At 47.7% G+C, this 24,203-nt stretch overlaps 1 protein-coding gene across 1 annotated transcript in view; it reads left to right on the forward strand.

Annotated features, from left to right (window-relative positions):
- Positions 1–2,231: 2,231 nt before the first annotated feature.
- Positions 2,232–24,203, forward strand: part of CCND2 (cyclin D2) — a 30,671-nt gene continuing 8,699 nt past the window's right edge. The window contains exons 1-4 of the mRNA XM_039708228.1: positions 2,232–2,507; positions 3,932–4,147; positions 6,452–6,611; positions 17,601–17,731. Coding sequence (XP_039564162.1) covers positions 2,313–2,507; positions 3,932–4,147; positions 6,452–6,611; positions 17,601–17,731 — 702 coding nt within the window. The 5' untranslated portion in view covers positions 2,232–2,312. The remainder of the gene's footprint in view (positions 2,508–3,931; positions 4,148–6,451; positions 6,612–17,600; positions 17,732–24,203) is intronic.

The raw sequence follows: 24,203 nt of genomic DNA on the forward strand, positions 1-24,203 counted from the left end.
TAGGGAGGGAGGGGTTTTTTTTCCCTAACGGGACATCCCCACCAGCACCGTAGCCGGCTCGCGGTGCCCTCGGCTGCTCTCCCGGCTGCCGCCCTATCGCGGGGCACGGGGGACCCCGCATCCCTTCCCCGCCGTGCTCCAGACATCACCCCACTTCGGAAAGTCGCTGCTGGACAATCGGGACACCCGTTGTCCTCCCCCCCGAAACCCACATAAATCACAATCGCTGCATTGTCGGGCTACAAAGCCAGACGGGAGCGCTTATGAATTTAAGTTTGGAGAAGGAAAACGTGCGCTGACACAACACGCTCCCTGTTCGCAGGAGCAGCCAGGAAGGGGAAATGAGGTGGAAGTTAAAGAGCCTTTCATTGCGGAGCGCGCCGTAGCGGGTCCCGCTCGCCGCCCTCGCCGTGCGCCGGGCTGTGCCCCCTCCTCGCCGCCCGTCAAACGCGAGCCTTGCCTGGCACAGCTCTGCCCGGGTCCCGGTAACCCGCGGCTCGGCCGCCGGGGTCACACACTGTGCCCGGCGGCTCCCCACGTCTCGGCTGCGCCCAGGGGCTGCGCGCTCCGCGGACGGGACGAGGGGTGCGCAGGGATGAGTTTGTGGGGAGATGCTGCTCTCGGCTGTCCCCCGCTACAGGGGGATGGGGGCGGGCGACACTCCCGCTGGCTTTTTGCTGCCCAAGGAGCCCTTTGCTCCGACGGGCGGGTTTGCTGCGGGGGCCGTGTTCCAGGCAGCTTTTGCCAGTGCAGCCTTGCTGCTGGACTCCGGCGAGAGTCGGCACAGCTGTTCCCACCGCTCCCATCCGCTCTGATGCAAAGGGCGAGCGCTGGCGTGGGAGGGGGCGCCGGTGCCCACTCGCGGGCAACAACGGCCGCTCGCCCGCCTTGCCCCCGGTGCCGGCAGAGCCCGTGCGGCTGCCGGGTCCGGCGGTGCGCTCCGGTGAGAGGGCTCCCTCTCTCCCATCCCTCCCGGACTGCTCTCGATGCCCGGGCATCATGCGCCCTTAAAATATAATCTGCCCGGTAACAATCAGCGCGCAGCGGCGAGAGCCCCAGAGCTATTGGCTATGCAAATAGCGGGAGGGGAAGCGGCGCCCCAAAGTCCCCGCTCGCACTTTTAAGGCGGTATTTCCGTGCCCGCCGCCCCCAGCCCACCCTCCGCGCTGGCTGCCGCCGGAGAGCTAAGGGGCGGCCGCTGCGGGGACCCCGCTCCCCGCGGGGCTGCGGCCGCTGCGCGCCCGCCCCGGTAGCGCCTTCCCCTGCGGGAGCCTCCGCTCTGCCGCAGCCGGCAGACACTTCGGAAAGTTGTCGCGTTTTGCAGGCGGGGAGCGACTACCGGCGAAGTACGAGCCGAGTGGAAGTCACCCTGTGTGGGACATAACTCCTCTCACCACCCCCCTCCTCCCCAGCCAACCTTTCTCCCTCCTCCCTCCTTCGCTGCATTTCCTAGAAAGTTGTATCAGTGTGGCCATGCAACGCTAAGACGGTTCGCCTTCTCGAACCACGAATGTGTGCCGGAGGAAGTAGCGTGGTGGTTGTGAGATTTCACCTCGAGGACGCCGCGGAACGCCCACCCCTCAAGAGTTCTTGGGGGGTTTGCTGTTAGCGCGGAGCTCTGTCCCCGTCCGGCTGCACGTTTAAGGAGGTGCCGGAGCAGGGAGAGCGAGACATAGATCTGGCGCCCTGCTATGCCAGGGTATTTCATACGTCGCCCCCATCGTCTGGGTGGGTACCGAGGGGCGCCCACAGTTCCTTGCAATAAGAGAAGGGAGAAGGAAATTGATCGGGACGGGCTCCTTCAGAAGGCAAGTGTGGAACGAGTTTAATTTGGTTGCTGGAAGGAAGCAAAAGAGAAGCTGTCATTTGTGTCTGTGTGTCCCTATACGAGGGCCTCCTGGTTCCTTGTTAGCTTATAGAGGGGGAAAAAAAAAAAAAGCGTTTGATGTTACGTCTGACCAGCTGCTGTTCTCCATAATAACGAGAGAACTGCCTGCCCTGGCGAGTTGCGTCACTTCGCTTCAACTTTAGGCTAGAAATCAAGAGAGGGAGAGACAAGTTTCAAGGGAGGCAGGAGCGAGCTGGAAAGCCCTGCCGTCTTCCTCCCACCCACCTACCCCTCCTCCTTTACCCCTCTCCTATCCCCACCCCCTTCCCCCCCCCCAGGCGGCGCCCCCCCCCCCCCCCCCCCCTTTTCCCCCCCCCTTCCCCCCCCCCCCCCCCCCCCCCCCCAAAAAAAAAAAAAAAAAAGCTAAAAAAAAAAGAGGAAAAAACCTTTCCCATCAGAGAAAGAGGGAGATCTCTTTGGAAACATGGAGCTGCTGTGCTGCGAGGTGGATCCCATGAGGAGAGCTCTGCCTGACCCGAACTTGCTCTACGATGACCGCGTTTTGCACAACTTACTAACCATAGAGGAAAGGTATCTGCCCCAGTGCTCCTACTTCAAGTGCGTCCAGAAGGACATCCAGCCCTTCATGAGGAGGATGGTGGCCACTTGGATGCTGGAGGTTCGTACACCCCGGCCCCTCGGAGTGGGGGAGGGAGAGCGGCTGCGGGCAGCACCCCGGCCCCTCTCCCTCTGCAGCCCCATGCTCTTGTGATCACCGGGTGGCTTCTTATTGTCGATCCCCTCTCCTCCTTGTCCCCCTCCGGAGTTCAGCCGGTGCGGAAAGGGGCGCGGGGGACACCGACAGCCCGCGGGGGAAGTCGCCCCTTCCGGGGGGCTCCGGGAGCGGGGTGCAGGAGGGGAGGAAGCGCGGCGTGGTGGTGGGGGGGGAGAGTTGGAAAAGTCATTTGCAATTAAAAGCAAAGAAAATCCGCCTCCGGGAGCGCTTGTGATTGAGGCATTCCTGGGAAAAAGAAGCAGCACGCGAGGCAGGGCGAGGGTCGGGGGGTGCCCCGTGTGCCCCGCGTTCTGCCCGGCGAGGGTTCCGTGCCCACGTATGCAGTGGGGAGGACGTGTCTTCTTCTCGCCATGTTGCGCTGTATGCGGACTCTGCTCGCAGGCGCCGAGCCCGGCTGCCCCCGCTGCTTTCCGGGGGGCTCGGGAGTGCCCCCCGCCGCCGCGGAACGGGACCCCCGGTATGTCGGGGCTGTGGCGCTGAACCCCCTGTTCGCCCCGAGCTTCAGGCGCAGCGGCAGCGGGCCCGGAGCCCCGCGGACTCGCCTGCCTTGCGCTGGCCCCACCAGCCATCCTTTGCCCCTTCGGATCTCCTTTGGGGGGGACCTTTCCCGAGCCAAACTCCGTGGGCTGGAAAGCCCAGACTCCCTGCTTGGTTTTCATGTGCGATTTGTGCTTTTTCTCCGCGGCTCTGATTTTTTGTAAATTTTTAAAAGAATTTTGCTGCTCACTGTCTGCTAAAGGGATCCAGGCGGCTCGGGATCTCTCCACCCTACCTCGCCCTCGCTATGTCTCCCGTCCTTCCCCCATAACGCGGGATTGGGGGCGCAGGGCTGGGGGACACCCGGCGGGGGAATTTTTACTATTGTCGGAAACGATAGGGGAGCGTCCCATGATGCCATCAACCCCAAAATCGGGACCGCCGGGGAAGTTTTTATATTTTTTATCGATTTTTTGAAAATATGACGAAATAAAAAAAGAAAAATTGGGTCGCAAAGGGAAAAAAAAAAGTCTGAGGCTGCTCGCTTGCTGCTGGATGGGGCTTTTCGGCTCTCCCACATAGTGTCTTGAATTCATTTCTTACTGAATGAACTAAAGGAATGTGAAAGCCGATTGACAGCCTTCCCAGATCTCCCCCTCCCCCAAAATTTAGCTCCCCGGGAAACAAAAATAGGAGCAAAAGCAAGGGAAGTAGTGGTCTGTTTGGTGGGTTCACTAATTTATTTATTTTTTCCTTGTCTTCTTCTCGCTTCCCACCCCTGTTTCCCCCCGACCGCCCCATCGTTCCCTCCCCACGCTCCTCACTTGCAGGTCTGCGAAGAGCAGAAGTGCGAAGAAGAAGTTTTCCCTCTGGCCATGAATTACTTGGACAGATTCTTAGCTGTGGTGCCCACTCGGAAGTGCCATCTGCAGCTGCTGGGGGCGGTGTGCATGTTTTTGGCCTCCAAGCTGAAAGAGACAATCCCCCTCACAGCCGAGAAGCTGTGCATATACACGGACAATTCCATCAAACCCCAAGAGCTGCTGGTAAGCAGCCCCGTTCCTCCCTCCTCTCCGGGACAGCACTTTTCTCTATCTGGCACAGCACTCAGCACTTTGCCACCCAGCCCCCGCCTTTTAGAAAAACCCACGCTTTTCCCGCCTTTCTGAATGGCCAGAAAGTGTCGGGGGCCAACGCTGAGGGTGGGGGACACCCGCGGGGACATCCCTGTCCTCCGAAGCCGCCTGGCAGTGCCATGCGGCGCTCGGGCCGCTGCCCTCCTCGGGCGCTGCCGGGGGCTCTGGGCTGGCGGGGCTGGGGAGGCTCCGTCCCCGCCGTGTCCCCGCGGGGGACCTCGCGGCACCGACTGATGCCCAGGGAGTTCCACCTGAGCGCGAGGAACTTCTTCCCTGGGCAGTGACCGAGTCCTGAACAGATTGTCCAGAGCGGGTGTGGAGTATCCCTCACTGGGGTATTCCAGAATGGACACAATCTTGTGCCCTGTGCCCTAGGATGGCCCTGCTGGAGTGGGAGGTGACACCAGGTCCCACTGTGATGCCTTCCAGCCTGACCCATCCTGCGTGATAAGACTGAGTTAAATTACCTCGTGTCTGCTGCTTCTCTCAGTTCAGATGCAGTGGAAGCAAAGCAAATTTATAATTACTGAAGGAAATAAATTATGTATACATCACAATGTGGAGCACTGGACGTACACCAGGTCCCTTGGTGACATGGATGCTAGGTCAGAGAGAAGGCCATAGCCATCTGAGTTGTTGAAAAATTTTTCCTGTGAATCACTGGGAATTCCCCCTGGGGAGGGGCTGGGGTTGATAATCAAGCTCATGCTTCCACAGAGTTAAAGAGCCTTGCCCTCAAACCCTGCCCGGCTGTCAGGGCCACAAAGTGTCCCCTTGGTGGCACAGATGGGCAGGGGAAGTGCCGTACGGGGTCCCCAAGTGCAAATATGCAGAGCAGTGTCCCTACCTTCTTGTGCCATGTGGATTTAAGCATGTGTTTAAAGTGCTTCTTTGTATTTGGTCCTCTGGGTTGACTGTTGTCTCTCAAAACCTGTCACATCAGTAATGCTGGGAAGAGCAGGCCTTGAGTTCACATAATCGCCGTTATGTTCCAACATTTTACAGGATTTCTGGAGAAATTAAAAAATCCCGTCTGGTTTCTGTGGCCTTTTGCATATATGTGAGATTTTTCAGACCATGGAGGGCTCTGTCATAATCCAGCAGGAATGTCTGTAGGAAAGTAACTTGCTGTTAAAGTGGGCATCTATTCAGGGAAACGACTGCAGAAATGGCATTGTGGGGTCCATGTTTATGGTTTCTCAGCAACGCTGGTTGACGTCTCCGTGGCTGCAAAATTAAAGGACTTTTTTTTTTTTTTTTCTGACTTGCCAGCTCTGTCAGCTCAACTGGGGCTCCCCATCATACTGAGCTCCATCAGGCATCATCAGGACTCTGGAATCAGTGCATGGAATTTATTTAATAGCTAATAATTGATGCATGATACAAATGTGAGCTGGAGGGTTGAGCTTTGCTCGCTCTGTGGGGCACTGTAAGGTGTTCAGAACTCGATTTAAATGTTGAAACATGCAGGTCATGCACCCCATGGCTGGATCTGGCCATTGGGCGCTGTTTGCGCATGGAATCCCATTTCAGGGAATGGCTGGTAGTTATGTACACGCCCAAGCTTTCCTTTGATTGCAGTGGGAGTTTTGGGCGTGCAAAGAATCTGGGAACGGCTCCTACATGATTTACTGGCAGATAATTTACACAGGTTACTTCTTGGCTGTGTTGTGTGTGTTTCCTTTCTGCAGAGCCTCTCTTGGAGTAGTTTAAGCACCATCAGATTTATTTGCAGGACCATTGGAGTACAGTTTTGGGAGGCAGTGCCATCAAGCCAACTTCCCCAGTTTTGAAAAAATGGAATGTATATCTAAGTTATTTTTGTGCATGGCTGTCCATAGGGCTTTAAATGGCTATAAAGTAAAGACTATGGCCATTTAAAAGAAGTTACTAGGAAAGGACCACAGTGACCTTGGCAATATCTAATTGCAGTCTAAACTTTCTGGGTGGGCATTCAGCACTGGATTAAAAAAAAATAAAAATAGAACCTTGGCAGGAGCTGCCAGGTCTCATTATTTTCAGTAGAGCCTGATATTTCTGGTGTTCAAAAAAAAATCAAGTCAACAACTTCAAGCAGTAGAGGCATATGGAAAAAAGGGTTTGAACAAAACAAATTTAGCAGTGATAAAGTTATAATAAGAAATAAACAGAGGTTTTGCATAGGCTTGCTTATGGCTTTTCTTCTCTTTTGCTCTCCCTGTCCACCCTCTGCAGGAATGGGAGCTGGTGGTGCTGGGGAAGTTGAAGTGGAACCTTGCAGCCATCACCCCACATGATTTCATTGAACACATCCTAAGGAAGGTGCCTCTCCCTAAAGACAAGTTGCTTTTGATCCGGAAGCATGCACAAACCTTCATCGCCCTTTGTGCCACAGGTAGGCTCAGCTGCTCTGACTGCTGCTGCTGCTCACAGTGTGGTTGGAAGGGCAGATTTGTTTCTGATGGTGCTTCATCTCCTCCATCCTTACATAATGTGGGAAGGGGAGCTATATCCCATGGGTCTGTTTGCAAAGGGTGTTGTGAATCAGGCCAAAACTGTGCATTGGGCAGAATTCTTGTAGTAGTGATCCGTAGTGCAGCTGACATGTGTGGTGCTTTTGCAGTGAAGTCTTGTAAGACTGGATTAGAGAATCCTGGGTTTTATTTTTGCCCAGTCACTGTTTCTTTTAGAGGGCCACAGATAATTTGTAAGGACAGCTCCAAATACAGAAGCTGTTTTGGTACATTAGCCCAAAATGTCTTGAGCTAATGCATTGCATAAATGTGTTCATAAACTTTTCATTAACTGGATTATTTTCATTATTTGGATCCAGATAAAAGGCAAAATTGTGTATTTTAGCATTTATGTGATACTACCACATCCCTGAAGCACTGGGAATGATAGTTTAAAAGGTAATTACTCTTTAAAAATAATTGGATTTTTTTCCTAGCTTCATCCCAAGAAAGCAGTAAAACTACCGTGTTTCATAGGGAACCATTGCACTCCCTTTTTGTCACATGGCTGAATGCAGTTTCTGAAGATTTCTGTGAGAATAATTGCCTCTGTGGAAGAGAGGCTTTTTAATTTTGACCTGTCTGTAGAACTCTGGGTTTTTTTTTTTTGTGTGTGTTACTTTGTTCTTTGGATTTTTCTCCCTTCAGTTACTTGTACAAAATAGGTGTACTCTGAATTTTCATCCTTAGAAGCTAGACCTGGACTAAATAAACAGCATGCAGTGTTTTCCAGTCATTATCAAGTAGTGGATGGCTCAGTGTTTGAATTCACCAGTTTGATATACCTAGTCCTTTGTGGTAGGAACTGTTCTGCCTGTGTGTTTGCAGAGGGGAAGGGAAGACAGGGTGCAACTTCTGGGTTTGAATGCCTGCTTCTTATATATAAGATGTAGTGACTGCTTTTACAGTGTTGGCCAATTTTTCCTACCTCAGTTGATCTGTTTTAGAGACTTGTATATGGGCTGTGTTAGGGTTATTCTCATTGTAATTCTCAATCAAAACTCATGACTTTTTGGTTGCCATGATGCTCAGACCTTCCCTTCTTTTCCCACTGCTGCGTGATCCTTTTCAGACCAAAGACCACAGGACTCAATAGAAATTTTGCTCAAATTCTGCAGATCACTCTTGGTGATTTCTTTGCCTTCTCCCCTTACTTAGGATGCATTCACTGTTCTGCCTTGTGTGATATGAAAAAAATGGTCTTTCCCATGGACATTTCCCTGCATCTTCACACCATCAGCCATCAAACTCAAATACAGCTTCGTGGTGCCTTCCAAACAAGACAATCTTCCCACTCTTTTGTTGTTTTCACTTCCTCCAATAGTGTTTTGGTTTGTTTTCTTTTTTATCCAGTACATCATTTTCTTGAGAGCTCTAGAATTTCATTATGATTTGGCGTCTCAAATTCTGGTCCATAATCCTTTGCCTTTAAAGTTTTCCATATAACCAAAGCATTGCAAGATGGTGGTCCAAAGTCCATGGAGTTTCCAAAGTCCATGGTTTCTTTCCACTCCATGAATTCTTTGGTGGTTAGCTTCATGCTCTAGAAGTCCTTTTACTGAGATCCAGAGCAGTGCCCCCTTTGCAGCCTTCAGCCCAGTCATGCAGTTCCCTGGTGTGTGGCCTCCATGTGATCTGCTTCTCATGTTATATGTCTCCAATGCATGAAATGAGGTCCTTTGTGTAGAGTTTAAAGAGACAACAAATCAAGAATTTCTTCCCTTAAAATGAAAGCACAATTGCTGAGTACAGAGCTTTCCACAAATGGGGGCACTGTAGTGCTAGCTGGAGATTTCCTTTTCTTCTCATGCCATTGTCCACAGACCACTGTTTAGTTTTGAGGAGGACCCACAACACTTTTTCCTTTTTCCTTTTAAAAGCAGAGATCTTACCCAGGCACTCAATACCACATTCCCACATTACCTGTGAACTGCTACCTCAATTTCCATTGTGGAAATGTTGTTCGTACTACAGAATTTCCCTTTCAGTGCTACTCTTTGAAGAAAAGCCCCTTCTCATCAGACTTCCCTTCCAGATCCAGTTGTCATTTCCTTTTCTTGTCCTGTTTGTTGCTGAGCTCTCATCAGCCGCTCTGTTTCTTCTTTCTCTTTTTCCTTCAGAGCTGCTGCTGTCTGCCAGCTCGGGCTAAGCCTGGTGTTTTATTTCCCTGTTTGCCTCCTTTCAGCAACAGGCCTCCTCTGACATGTGGCTCCCTCTTCCCTTGCTCCCCATGTGTGCTTTTAGCCTGGGTTTGACTCTTTACTATTCCCAAAGCTGACCTGGCTGCCTGGCTAATAGCTCTGATCTGGAGCACAGCAGTGAATCTCTTTCTATTTCCTGATTCATCTCAGCACAGCTTTCTCTGCTTTCAAGTACTTTTCTTCTTGAAAGTATCATCCAAAATCTGGCATATTTTGAACTTCTTTCCCCCAGCCTTAGATCTTCTTCAGCAACTGCTCCATTTAATTTCCCAGCAAAAATGTTTTACCAGAAATTCCCAGGTGTTCCCTGCCTGTACAGAGCTGGCTTTTATCTCAGTCCTGCAGCACTTAGTGTCAGCAAATGAAGAGGGAAGCAGCCATGAACAATTACTGGGTGTTGTGCTGGATGTGTAGGATCATGGTGATACTCATCACTGTTCTCCTTTCCATCTGAACATTCCTCAAAAGGAGGTGATATTCCATTTTTCTACATATTCCTTTCAGTCGTGTTTGCTCACTTTGGCACGCTCTCTGTTTCTCGGCCTTTATTTTGAGCCCAGTTCCTGAATCTAGCTGCGTGGATATAAACCCACGGCCTCTCCCTAGTCCTTGCAGTGATTAATGATTCACATGAGCATGACTGGAACTTTAATGTTTCCCTCTTTGCCCTTGGTCCCATTGGAACATACAGCTGCGGAGCAGGACAGAAGCTTGTGTGTCTCCCTGAATAAAGTTTTCTCTTTCATTGCTCTGCACTCACAAAGGTTTCAGGAGTCTCCAGTTCCATTAGGAGGGCATGGAAGAGGCATTTTCCTCCAGCTGCCTTGTTCACTGTACAGTAAGAGTGCGTAAGAGGACACTATGGACTAGCATGGCCTGATCTGTCACCATGTCATTGTTTTCTCATTCCGCTGGTGGCTCCCTGTGCAAGCCAAAATATCCTTCAGAACACTTCTGGATTTTCAAGCCACCAAGAGGATGCATTTAAGGCCTGTAAGTGGTGCTTATGGCTTCTCTCGTATGAAGAGAGACTGAGGGAGCTGGGGTTGGTTAGTCTGGAGAAGAGAAGGCTGAGAGAGGGTGTCATTAATGCATAGAAATATCTTAAAGAGGGTGTCAGAGGATGGTGCCAGGCTCTTTTTAGTGATGGCCAGTGACAGGATGAGGAGCAGTGGCCATAAACTGAAGCACAAGTTCCACCTCAGCTTGAGGAAGAATTTCTGTATATTAAGAGTGGCAGCTGCCCAGGGAGGGCCTGGAGCCTCCTTCTCTGGAGAGATTCCAAACCCACCTGGACATGCTCCTGTGTCACCTGCTCCAGGGGACCCTGCCCTGGCAGGGGTGTGGACTGGGTGATCTCCAGAGGTCCCTTTCAGCCCTAATGATTCTGGGATTCTTCAGCATGGGACATTCCTGTTCAGCTGTGAGCCCAGTAGAGACCATCCTTGTTTTGCTCTTTGGGTTTGTGTTGCTTTTCAACCCTCCATCTCTTTACTGCTCTGCACCCTTTTTCCTCTGTCTCTTTGCACAGTGCTGCAGAGCTTGGAAATGTTCTGTCAGGGGTTGGCCATTTGCCTGTGCTGAGCTCCAAGCCAGGGAATCACTGCTGGAAGGACTGGGAGAGGACAGTGGTTACAGAGGTGTGTGCAGAGCCTGCCACGCTGCTGCTGGAAAGAGATCTGTGCATTATTTCCTTACACTTGGGTGTGCCCATCATTTTTTCTTGCAGCCTGTTCAGTGTCCCAGATGCACTTGTGTTACACTCTCCTCTCAGAGCCTGTATATGCCACAGTTTTGGTGCAGGATACCCCTTTTTATGTGAGAGCCTGTAAGGGAATGATTTTTGAGAGAGGGTGGCCTGTGCATGACAGGTTTTCAGAAAGAGGAGCTGTAATGGAGATACTCATCTCTGTGAGGAGCTTCACAGGATTTTAGTTGAGTGGCAACCAAAATTTGGAAGCAGAAGCTTTTGCAGACTTGCAGAGATAGAAGGCAGCTTGTGTGAAACCCTGGAAATCCTTTGCATGGTCTTTTCGATGCCTCAGCTGAGTCCGGTGGCAGGTAGGATGTGTCCATGGTGGATCCAGCATCTCAGGCCTCAGCGCCTGTGTCAGCGCAGAGGCCGAGAAAGAGCAGCAAAATGTCAGCTTTAAGTCAATCTCATACAGTGTGCCAAACCTCTGCCCACTGTTTCTGGGGCATTAATCATCTACACTTGAAAGCTGAGAAGGCTTTTTTTAACTTCTGGGCCAAATCCTGCATCCTTCTTCGGACAGACGTTCTGTGGAAGTCAATGGGAGTGTTGTCTGAGTGAGGACTGCAAGATGAGGTCTGCAACCCTGGTAGAGGTCTACAGGGTGACCACACAGAATGAGGCCTGTTTGCTCCTCAGCATTCCTGCTGGGCAATTCTACTCTGCATCCTCTTTTCATCCAGTGTAGGTTACTGGAGCCTGGAAAGTGTGATACAAGTTTTATTTGGGACCTGTTCTTTGCAGAGGGGAAGTATGAAGCCTGTAAAGGCTTCTTTATGTAGATGTCTTAAGAAAGAAAATACATATAAAGTGGCAGTGTTTGCAGGAACTTTGCATAGCAAAAGAAAGAATAATTTGCACTAATTTATTGATAGACAAAAGAAGAAGCTCTTGCGTATTCCAGCTCATATCAGTATATTGAGCTTTCCAGCCAATGGAGGAGCCACAAGAACCGAGTGCCATCAGCAAGTAGTCAGGGCCTCGGGAATGTTTCATGGCCAGTCAAGTCTGGCAAGAGGAGGTGGAAAGAAATAAAGAGAGCACGTGCTGATGCAAGCTGGCATCACTCTGGAGCTGCCAGAGGAACTGCCCTCCTTTCTACCAGCTGCAGGTCTGACGTTTTGGTGGTCCAGACATTAACATCATCCTAATCTTTGGTTAGGAAGGTGTAAAATAAGTGCAAATAAAAACCAGTGCAAACAGTTGTTCAGAAATAGTATTTACCATCAACTAATGAGCATGTTGTTGTGAGTGCTCCTACTTCGCATAGGTTGTTTAGCTTGTTTCCCTGTCTTTACCTCTCTTGGATGGTTGTGATGAAGCATTAACATTTAGGAGAATTCAGACCCATTTATATAAAGGCCAAAAGCTCTTTGCTTTACAAGAGAAACAGAATTAGATGTCTGCCCTCCCACCTATTCAAAGGATGAAAGCACTTCTGCATCCTGGTTTACTTGAAAGTTTTGTGTCTTTGGAGGGCTGAAGAGTCATCTGGTTTTGCCTTTAAAAGTAAAAATAGTTAATGTGGGGAAAATTTGCAGTGTCTTGGAGAAATACAAGAGGAAGAGAAAAAAATGGCCACTGCAGATACAACCAAACATATTAGAAAAAAAAAATAGTACCATACTGACTCTGGAATTGCATTTGAATCAAAGCAGACAAGAATTAAATTCACTACTTCCATTGTTTATCTTAGACTTTTCTTTTAAACTTAGATGGTTAAATATAGATCCATGCTTGTCTTCATAGTACAGGCATTGGCTGGGTGAAGTCTGAGGCTGGCTGTGACCATTATCTACATAATTTTAATGTATCATTACCTGCTTTTCTGATGGAGGTAACATACCTTTTTTTCCTCTCTTTTTCCCTCCTGCCATGGGAAGAATTACCTTCCTTATGACAGCAGTTTCCAACTCTGTAAATAAATATCTATCAAATTACAGAGATGAAAACTGGCTGCTGAAAAAAAGCCCAACCAGCAGCCAGATCAGTAAAATGGGTTGTTTTAAGTAAGTAGAGTTCCCCCCATCTGACTTTGACACACTGAGCATGTTCAGCCTGGGTATTTGTCAGTGCTCTTCTCCTTCCGACGGTTTTATTTGTTGGCTGCAAGTTAAGGCTTCCCCTTGCAGGACCTCTCTCGGTTCCTTCCTCCAGTTCCCTTCTGCTTTGGCCTGACTGTCAGCCTTGCATTTTCCTGGCTTGAAGGCAGTGAAGACCACTGGACTGGGAGAGAGCCAGCAAAACAGCTCAGCCGCGGTGCTCGCAGTCGTGGAACCTCGGCATGGATTACGTGTGTTCCACTGGCAGATAAACCTCCTCATGCCCTGGCTGTATCAGTTCCGGGCTGAAAGTGGGGGACAGGTTCAGGGTACCCTGAATTTGCTTGATGACTCTGGCTGGCTGGTCCACAGGTGGCTGTGTTTCAAAGGGTGCTCTTTCTTGCATTGCCTTTTTTTATTTCCAGCGCTGAAGTCAGTAGGGTTGTGCAGGGCTGGTCACTTGTTTTTGAGGTAATTTGGGAAATACGTGATATTAAAATGGGGATGGGGTGGTTTCTTGTGTATATTGCCTGGGAATAGAAAGTAAAACAAGTTTTGCTTTTTAACAACCCAGTGTCTCCCCTTGAAGTGTTCATGTGCTCAGATTCTCATGGACACGCGCTGTGGCCCTGCTTCTCTTAACTTATAATGAGACTCCTTTGTACTTTTCCCATGGAATGGCATAATCACAGAATCAATTAGGTTGGAAAAGACCTCTGAGATCATCGAGCTCAACTATAAACCTATAAATCACAACAAAGTTAGAGTCAGAGCCATGCTTTAGATGCAGGCTCTGGGTGTGTGTTAGTCACATTTGCACAGAGAAGGATTTAGCCCATAGCCTTGCTTCAGATGGGAAGTGCTATTTATATAATTCCAAGTGCCCAAGTGCACTTTATAGAAGTGCTTTCTATAAAATTTCCCCTGTAGTTCAGATTTTATCATCTCCTACAAGAATTTGCAGTAAATGCATATGTTTCAGCTCACATTTTTAGGTTCTCTCTCTGTGCCCCCAACCTTTTTTTTTTTTTTTTATCTTTTTTATCTCCGGGCAAATTTTTGACCTAATTTGGAGGGGGGACAGTTTTACCTGGGTGAAAACTGAGTGAGGATGGCAAGGCTTGTCTTGTTGTCAAGGTAGAAGCAGAGATAGAGGTTTATAATTGAAAATAACATGTAAAAACTTGTTTTGAATTTCTCAGTGGAATCTAAGAGACTGGGGGGGACTGTTCTGCATCCCCTCAGATACGGTACTTAATATTTATGCTTTCATTGCACCTTGACAAACATTCCACGTAGTTATTGCTTTGCTTGAATATGGAAATATGTTAATTATGGCTTTTATTGCGCTGCCTGCTCTTTTCCTCAGCCTTTTCTATTCAACCCTCTAGGTGGCCCAGCACAATGTGGCTTCTTTTCTTTCAATGAGCTCTTTCCACACTAATAGGGTCCAGGGTGATCTGGAGAACCATGTGCACAAAATTGGTGCACCACCCCCTATTCCTTTGTGGGCATGTCAGGTTAAATTCATATCAGCAGGGGGGTCACTGCCATGATTTTCAATAGCTCGAGATGAGGTGATGACTTCAGACAATGGTGCCACACTCTCCAGTTGGAGACACTTGCCTCACCAGTTGCAGTAGTTAATTAATATGCTAAAAATAGAAGCCAGTGATACAAATCGCTGCCTGTTGTACAACAAAGAGTGGGCATGTGTAGCTTTGATAGCCAAGTTTATGGTGCTTGTTATGGAGGGAAGTTAGTTTAGAGCTAGAGGCAATGTAAGACTTTCTGGATGCTGAGCTTTAGTCACTCTGGGCCTCTGGCCATTCGCTCGCTGTCTCATTTGCATTATGAATGACATTAAGGGAGCTAACAAGGTTATTGGGCATAGAAATGTTCGCATGTGACCCCACGTGGAAGCAGACCTACAGCAGTGCTAGCTGGCAGGGACACTGTGCCTCTTTATTCAGCTTCCTAGGAAGACAGTTTCTGGGAGTGGATCTAAAATCAGCCACGAGAACACCGGCGTTCGGGTAACGTGAAGATCGTGATGTGAGGCAAGGAATTTCAGAGAGCAGGTGGAGCTGTGTCTTTTGCTCAGCCGATTCTGCCTGGACATGGCACCTCCCTGCACCTTCTTTTTACTACATCCTACCTGAAACTCAGGACAAGTAGGGAAAATGATGGAAAATCAATTGCTACCTGTAGTTCCCATGCATAAGTAAGAGACGGTTTGGTACGTCCAAGTCAAACATGGAAGTTGCTTCCCAGCTTAGTGTGTGGTTATCCCTTATGTGTGTTTATATAAATCCATGTGAGGTAAACATGAACATGGTTTTGATCATCGAATTTCTAAGCTTGGAAAAGATCTCTAAGATAATGGGCTCCAACCCTAACCCAGCACTGCCGTGTTCACGGCTAAACCATGACTCCCAAGTGCCACACCTGCATGTTTTTTGAACTTTTCTGGGGATGGTGACTCCACCATTTCCTTGGGCAGCTGGTCCAGTGCCTGATCACCCTGAAGAAATCTTTCCTAATCTCCAATCTAAACCTCTTCTGGCACAACTTGAGGCTGCTTTATCTTGTGCTGTCCCTTGCTCCCTGGGAGCAGAGCCTGACCCACCTCTGGCTGCACCCTCCTGTCAGGGAGCAATAGTGAGCAATAAGGTCCCCCCGAGCCTCTTTTCCTCCGGGTTAAACACGCCCAGCTCCCTCAGCTGCTCCTCATGAGAATTTTGCTCCAGCCCCTTGCCCAGCTCCATTCCCTCCTCTAGACACACCCAGCCCCTCAATGTCCATCTTGCTGTGCCAGGCCCAGAACTGGACACAGCACTTGGGGTGAGGCCTCCCCAGTGCCCACGACAGGGGGACAGTCACTGCCCTGCTCCTGCTGGCCTCACCATTGCTGACCCAGCCCAGCAGCCATTGGCCTTCTTGCCCACCTGGGCACGCACCGTGGAGCAGCAGGCCCAGGCCCTTTCCTGCTGGGCTCTTCCCAGCTGCTCTTCCCCAGCCTGGAGCTGCTGGGGGTTGTTGTGATCCAAGGGCAGGACCCAGCACTTGGCCTTGTTGAGCCTTATCTCTCTGGCCTGTCCAGCCTGTCCAGATCTCTCTGCAGAGCCTTCCTGTCCTCAAGCAAATCAACACTCCTTCGCTCATCCAGGTCATTTATCAAAGAGAACTGGCCCCAGCCCTGAGCCCTGGGGAACACCACTGGTGACTGGCAGAAAGTGAAATCATGGAAGTGTAATTCCCATTCTCTTGCCATGTGCTGAGATCAGCATACTCAGGGCTGTGTCCTGCACTGAGAATTTGGGAGTCAAGGTTCTCCTGTTGTCTCACTCGTTAGTGGGGGGCCATATAATTTAATTTCCAAAAGTCAACTTTCCTATCTACAGCGGGTTCTTACTATTACAATAGTGCATAAATTACTATTTTTATAATAATGACATTCCATATTCCTTACTTCAGCCAGTGAGAATTTGCCCTTCCAAAGTGTCTGTCTGAGTGTGATGTCTGATAGGAAGCAGCATGTAGTGTTGGGCTTGCAGGTGGGAACCTCCTGGTGGCTTTGTGAGACAGAGAAATCCATGTCAGGGTTTCAACCCCTTCTTTTGTCTCCCCACTTCTAACACCCCCATTCTGGTCCACCTGGGTGAATGTTATGTCCCAAGTGCCTTCTTACTGACTGCTTCAGTCCCAGGGATATATTCCAGCCTGGAGAAGAACATGCTGTCTCCACAGCTATTGAAGTATGTGCCAGCTCTGAGTTTGGGAGGCTGAGAATCCATGTGTCTAAAACCTCACTGGTTACACAGACATCAGCAAGGTTACAGAATTTGTGAACAGAGGGGATTTGGAATCTGCAGCAGGACACTTTTCTGTAATCTGTTTCTATTGATGTAATGTATTGCTTGTAATTTGTTTTTTATTATGTATTACTTTGGTTTACTCTTCCTTCTGCTCCACTTCCCCCAGCTGAAAACTGGCAGAGAAAGGTTTGCTAATACTGAAAATTGGTAGAGAAAGGTTTGTCAATGAGTTATTGTTGAACCAAAGAACTTGCAAATCAAGTTTTGGGAACATATCAAGATGTGGGAGATCTGATATTTAGCAGGATAAACTAGTGCTGATAAACCAGTGTCTGTGGCAGTATCATAAACCATTAAATAGCATTATAAAGATGACAGGATTTTATTTTAATTTCTCTTCTGATCTGACAGATGTGTGAGAGGAAGTTCTGAAGTGTTTTTTCAGCTTGTTTATTAAGAAGTAGTAGTAATGACAAAAGCAATGTTTGTTCTTCGATTTCGTAGCTATGGGCTGTAAGTGTTCTCACTTCCTAATTGCTAAGGTAGTAAAGATGAACCGTTTACTAAAATCTCTTTCCCAGACAGGTCTTTAAATGCCCGAATTAATTTATTCTTTAAAAATTGACGTGACTAAAAAATCTCATTTTGGTCCTTTGTGATACCTTATTCCAGTTTTCTAGTTATACAGAGAGGTCTAATGTGACCAAGACCCAAATTTCTGACTTAAATTACAGGAAGTCTCCTTCTTCTCTTTCCTTTTCTTTAAAACTAAGGAAAGACTATTAAAAATTGTCCAGGTTTACTTTATGCATAAGTGAGAATAAAAGACTGCACCACATTTCCATTTTAATTTGCAGGTCTCTTTCCCCTCCTTTGACTGCTTGTGATGAGCAGTGTGACTAATGAGCTCCATGGGACCAAAAAGAGTGGCACTTTTCCCTTTCTTCTACTTCCCCGGGTTTTATTCTTGGGTGTGGTTTTTTTATGTTGCTTGCCTCTGATGTTTTGCAGCTTTTCTGGTCTGGGCTTGGACTAATTCCCAGATCTGTTCTTGCAGATTTTAACTTTGCCATGTACCCACCATCAATGATAGCAACTGGAAGTGTGGGAGCAGCCATCTGTGGCCTTCAGCTAGATGATGGGGACAGTCTCACGGACCTCCTGGCCAAGATCACAAACACAGATGTGGTAAGTGTTCCACATTCCTCTTCTCCTTTCACTTCCCAAGGTGTACTGGAGAACTGGGTCTGATCTTGAAGACTCAGTGGAGCAAAGGAAGGGTTTGCTTCTGCAGGGAGTGAGTTGCAGGTGTGGACCCACCACTTTGGTTTGAGTCTCCAAAGCTCATTGATTTCCTGATATTCAGTTTTTATTTAGGCTTGGTGGGGAGAGCCTGCTTTGCCTGCCCAGGCTGATGGTCCAGCAGGCTGAGCCTCCTCAGGAGCTCTGGGTGATAGGGTGAGCAGGCAGCATTCCCTGGGGCATAAAGCAAATCAGGAGGTGTTGTACTGCTGTTGGTCCTGTGCTTGCAACCTTGAAATGGCTCTTCTGGCTTCTCTCAGGAATCACCTAAAAATTCTTGGCTTGGAAGAAATGAATAATGAGCTAATTTCAAGACAGGATGTGAGACAAGCACAATTCCAGCTGTCCTTAACATGTACTAATTTATTGGTTTTGATTCACAGAGTAAATATATGGCATTATTGCATCTGTGATAGCACTGTTAAATTAAGATTTGGGTTTGTGATTTGGTTGAAAAGGAGTAAGTAGTCCAGGTTGCTTAAAAGGGGAGAATTTTGATATTTCTTTTTTTTTTTCCTTACAATCAGATTGATCCTAATTTTCACATGCAATTCTGGGGTTTCCCATTTATTTTAATTTGAATTGGATTTGCACAGAAAAAGGAATATTGCTAATTCAGAGTGCTTGAAGTCTAAACTGTAGAATGGCCTGGGTTGGAAGGGACATCTCATTCCAACCCTCCTGCCACAGGCAGGGACACCTGCCACTATCCCAGGTTGCTCAGAGCCCCATCCAGCCTGGCATTGGACACTTCCGGGGATGGGGCAGCCACAGCTTCCCTGGGCAGCCTGTGCCAGGGCCTTAGCACCCTCACAGGAAACAATTTCTTCTTCATATCCAGTCTGAATCTCCTCTCTGTCAGAGGGAAGCCATTCCCCCTTGTCCTGTCACTCCAGGCGCTTGTCAAGCATCTCTCTCCATCTTTCCTGTGGGTTCACTTCAGGCACTGGAAAGGCACAGTGAGGTGATCCCAAAGCCTTCTCTTCTCCAGGCTGAGCAGTCCCACTTCCCTCAGCCTTTCCTCCCAGCAGAGCTGCTCCATCCCTCTGATCCTCTGTATCCATCTGAGAGGAGGGAAACCTGTGCCTGAGAGAAATGTGTGTAAGCCCTATAAGGCCCTTTTGCTGCAATTTGGAAAGATTGCACTTTGGAAAGATTTTATCTACTGTGCTTTTCTATCCAGGTTATTTTAAGTTTGAAAGAAAATACTTACAAAAACATCTTAGTAGTTCTTAAGTGGTTAGAAGATGGGGTTTTAATTTTGCAATGAAAATGCCTTCACACCTTTTCTTTTAAATTTAGCAGGATTTTTTTGTCAAAAGCGTGCTTTTTGCCATCCTGATAAAAATCTTCCCAGATCTGACTGAGTCTACATTTCTTCAGAAGAAAATATTAATACTCTTCCCAAATAACAAAGAACTAGCAGTTTACTCTTCCTATCTTCTCTCCAAGAGTCTGTCAGCATTGGGTAGAGACCAGCTTCCTTCTCTTTGCTCCTGGTCTCAGCCCACAGCAGCACAAACTATAGAGAAGGGTTTCACTCATCCCCCAAATCAAAGCAAACTCACGACAAGAGGAGATTCAGGATAATTTAATTGCTAAAAAATATAAGCCTTTGCAGAAATTAGAGGTGCTTTTATTTTTTTCAAGGTGTTGTCCTTTGTGAGGAAGAAGTAGCCTTAACTCCCTGCAAGCTTTGAACCCTTAGCCTAACCAAAGGTTGCCACAATTTTTGAGTTTGGGCAAAATAGTGTATTTTTCATTAGCCTGCTGTTTGAGTTCGGGAGAAATATTTTGCTAGGTGTTTTCTCTGTGAGTTTTGCATTGGAAAAATACAAAAGGGGCCAGGACTGGGAACTTTCATCCCACATGAAAAAGCTTAAAAGAGAGAAAAGCAACTGAAAATGGGGCTGAGAGAAATATGGGGCAGGCTTAGCAATAGGTAGTACCAGCCTCATATGTAAAATGTATTGTTGGAAAAAACCTACTGTCTGGATTGTGTAAGAGTTGGCCCAAGGCTGTGTTAATAAAGAGTAAAGACTGTTGCAATACATTTTACACTGGGACTTAATTGAAGTTGAATGAAGAGCTTCAGTTCTCTCACTTCCGAATTTCTGATGCCTGAGAGCTGTTCCTGCAGTGGCGCAATTAATTCATTGTCACTGTGTGAATGATTTTGTTTTCCAGTGGGGGCTTTGGGAAGAAGGAAAAATGAGAGTTCCTGGTCTTTAGGACCATCATGCGGGAGAAAAGTGGGGAAGTCACAGAAATTAACAGTTCTGCAGAGGAAAACCTTCTGGCCTCCTGTGCCTTGTGGTAGCCCACAGGAACCATCAGGCAGCTGGGGAAGAGTCCTTCCCAGCCAGAGGGTGCCAGGGCTTCTGCTTCATTTTTGTTTTGGAGCATGTAATTGCTTAGCATGGAAACAGATGATAGGACTTTCCCATTGGCATTTCTCAAAAAATGTTACTGTCTGAGGTGAAGCATGAAAAATCTCAGCTTCAAAGCTGCAAGCAGATGAAAAGGAAGAATGGTAATGAAACCCTGATGCAACTTAAATGCAATGAGCTTTTCTGAACTTTCACTGTTTTATAGTGATAACTTAAGGGTGCAGTTTATTTGCTGGGAAATAGCAGCATTAACCAGGAGGCTGAAATCAATGGTGTTATTTTAGATAAACATTAGTGTAACTGAGACTGGAGTTTGGCATTTACAACTAAAATGAATGTTTTTAATGGATGTTTCATAAAGAATTAGACCAAAAATACATTATTGATAAACAACATGCAATTTAGAAACCAGCTGTTGGGTCAGCAGACAATCAGCACGAGTGTTTCTTTCAAAAACATGTTGGTGTTGGATATCCTTGCATGAATCCAGAGCAGTGCCCTAGACTTGAGATGGGGCTGTCCAAGGCATCCTGGACTGTTAATTTAGGGATAACAGTTAGTTCTGGTAAACAGCTGCCCTGGGCTGTTTGGTGAGGGTTGAATCACAGGCTGGAGAAGGTGTGACAACAGGGCCAGGCAAAGCCTGGTTTCATTACTCCTTCCACCGACCAAAATAAACAGCAGGGAGCTGCTCTTGGAGAAGCTCAGCAGCCTGAAGGGTAGTGAAAGTAGCTCTGTGTGCTGCATCTGAGCTGCCTTCTCTGATTGCTGCTGTCCCTAAGAGCCACTAAGAGCTAATCCCACACAACTGAGGGTGATGTTTCTCCCCCTCTACTCTGTTCTTGTGAGGCTCCACCTGAAATACTGCATGCAGTCCTGGTGCCCCCAACATAAGGAACTGTTGGAGCAAGTTCAGAGCAGGCCACAGAACTGATAAGGGGAACTGGAGCAGCTTCCCTGTGGGGGCAGGACAGGAGAGTTGAGGCTGTTCAGCTTGGAAAAGAGAAAGTTGTGTGGAGACCTCAGAGCATCCATTCCAGTATGAATGGACTACAGAAAAGCTGGAGAGGGACTTCTCATCAGGAACTGTAGTAACAGGACAAGGGGGAATGGCTTCAAATGGAAAGGGAGTAGGTTTACATAGGATATTAGGAAGGAATTAGAATTAGAATTAGAATTAGAATTAGAGAGGGTGTTGATGCCTTGGCACAGGTTTCCCAGAGAAACTGTGTCCTCTGCATCCTTGCATCAATGCCAGGCTGGATGAGACTCTGAGCAGCCTGGTCTAGAGCATGGTGTCCCTGTCCATGGCAGGGGGCTGGAACAAGATCACCTTTAAGGTGTGTTTGAACCCAAACCATTCTGTGCCTCTGATTCTAACTTCACACAGCTCTGAAGGATGGGGATTGCATGTTCCAGTTTGTTCCGTTGTCAGTGGCTGGGAACATTTCCTTTGTGGTTGCTTGCAGAGAGGCTGGTGAACAAAGAGTTAACAGATCTACTGGCAGGAAGCCTCAGAGCTCCCTGTGCATCTCTTGGTGGGTCATTGCAAAGGAAAAACAAACAACTCAGGAAGTCAGGAATTCCCATAGCATCCCAGACCAGCACTCCAGTTCGAGCAGTATCCTGTCCCTGGTGGAGCCAGGTGCTTTGGAGGAAGATACGAGCATCCCCGCTGTGCACAATTATGGGATGTGAGGAAGGATAGCTGCATGGGTAGGGCATGTTTTAAGACCTTGCAATCAATATTGTGCTTTGCTTGAGACCTTTCTTGGGTAAATCTATTCCCTCACCTCCTGGAAGAGCAGCCATCCAGGTTGCATCTGGATGACACATGGAGTTGGTCTCTCCAGCATCAGCAGCCAGGGAGAGTTTTTCAGGCAGAGCCAATGCCTGTATGTGGGCAGAAGTCATCTCTAAAAGTCTGCTCCCAGATGGTAACTGGTGTATATTGAACGGTTTGGAAAATCTAAAGCATACTTAAGGGCCTGAAGTAAAAAAAAAGCAAGGAACCAAGAATTTTTTAAAGGCTTGTCGAAGCAGCTGGCCTTGAGCCCTTAAAAATGTGGAGTGGGGCTGGTTTTGTAAATGGCATTTAAAATATCTCCACGTACACGTGCCACATATGTCAGTGCTGGAATTTTTTTTTTTATTCCCAAGATCAGAGACATCCCTTCATAAAGATCTGCAGATTTCTGCACAGAAATGGAAGTGAAGAACCACCATGCTCAAGAATTCAGAGCTGTAGTAAAAAAATTATGGAAATCTATCTTGAATGGATTGCATTTGAACATTGTCCCTAGAGCACATACACCATTTATCCTCTCTTTTGTAGTGTCTAGGGCCTGTGGTTTTGGAAGCAAGAAACAGGACTCGCTGTATCTTACCCTGCCTTATTTGTTGCAGACCGCATTTTGTATGCAAGGAAACAACAGGCGAAATAGCCTCCCAGAGAAAGGAAGAATGAGATAGTTTCCTAAGTTGTCTTTGCCTGAGTTGGCAGCTGCTCCATTTCATTCAGCTTTTTGTTCCCCAGTGAGTGCTGTGCGTGTGTAGCAACAATGGGGTGATGCAGTGACACTGCGGGCTCATGGCGGAGTTCCGTCAGGTCCATTGGCAGGCGCAGACACGGCCAGCGCGCCAAGGGGAGCCAGGCCCCCGAGGAACGGCTCTGCAGCCCCCAGAGCGGCTCCCGTGGATCAGCCACTCAGGCAGGGAATCCTTGCTTGGCTCCTGCAGCTCTGTGTAGTGCAGGCAGGTCCTCCCAGCTTTTTGAAAATCCCCTTTTTCACTAAACACTCAGAGCGTTTGTTACGACAGCATAAATCCCACACCTTTTCACGTTTTCAGCTTTCCACCTTTTCACCTTTTCACGTCTTCAAAGTATTACTTGGTAGAGATTGCCAGAAATCCCAAGTCACACTGAGCAAGGAGTATCATGGTTCTGCCCCTGCATCGCCCTGCTGGTGTGTTGGCTTTACTCTCTTTTCCCAGTTCTGAAAACATTGTTCTCTCCTGTTTGCAATGAGAAATACCAACAGCAGCAACAGGAAACCAGCAAACTGAGTGGTGAAGCAAACAGTGGAACTGAATCGAGAACGGACGCTGTTGAAACTGCTGAAATGACCAAAAAGTTGCAGAGAAAAATGCCCTATATTTCAGATTCTTAATGTTAGTCACCTTATTTATTGCATTATTGCAATAATGTGGCAACAGTAAGTGGAGAAGGTCTGGCATGAATTAGTTTCTTGCAGGTTTTTTTTGTTTGTCTTGTTTTTGAATGAGATGTCCTTGTTAGTCCACATGAGGTGTTCTTTGGAACAGCAAATTATTATTTTCTCTACTTCCAGTTGGAAAAAGAGACATAGACACATGTGATTGATGCTCTTTGTTACAGTAGCAAAAACATACATTCAGGAGGGAAAATAGTTCAGTTTTTTAACTGCATCCATGAAATGTGAGATCACTGGAAATACAGTAAATGGATAAGATATTCTCACAGCAGCTTTCCAGGCTCTTGCTTTGGAGAAGGTCAGTGAGGTAAAGGCCAGTGCTCAGCACACAAAGGCCCCACTTTGGGAAGGAATCCCTGTTTATGTCAACAATGAAGCATGTGCTTTGGAGAGGTCTGAATTGGGCTTAAATGTGAACCAGTGGAGAAATCCAGCTAGCTTTTGTGTGTAGGAGTACAGATGACATGTTCCACACTGGAATTTATGTAAATCCCAGCTCTTTAATGCATGTCTGATTGCTGCTTTCTTAGATTATCCAAGCAATGAACAGTACTGTAATTTTGGGTATTTCCAGCATCCTTTCCATTTATCAAACCAGATCCTGCACCTAAAAAAAGTCCTTTTCTGATTTTCCTTTTGCAATTAGTTTTAAGGAAGAAGAAGACATTTGGAGCCTTAACACTTACTTGTGAAGTAATTAATATATATGTGGAAAATTGGCCATTCTTCAACACA

Source organism: Passer montanus, unplaced genomic scaffold, assembly GCF_014805655.1.
Source record: "Passer montanus isolate IOZ18808 unplaced genomic scaffold, ASM1480565v1 scaffold20, whole genome shotgun sequence".
NCBI lineage: Eukaryota > Metazoa > Chordata > Aves > Passeriformes > Passeridae > Passer > Passer montanus.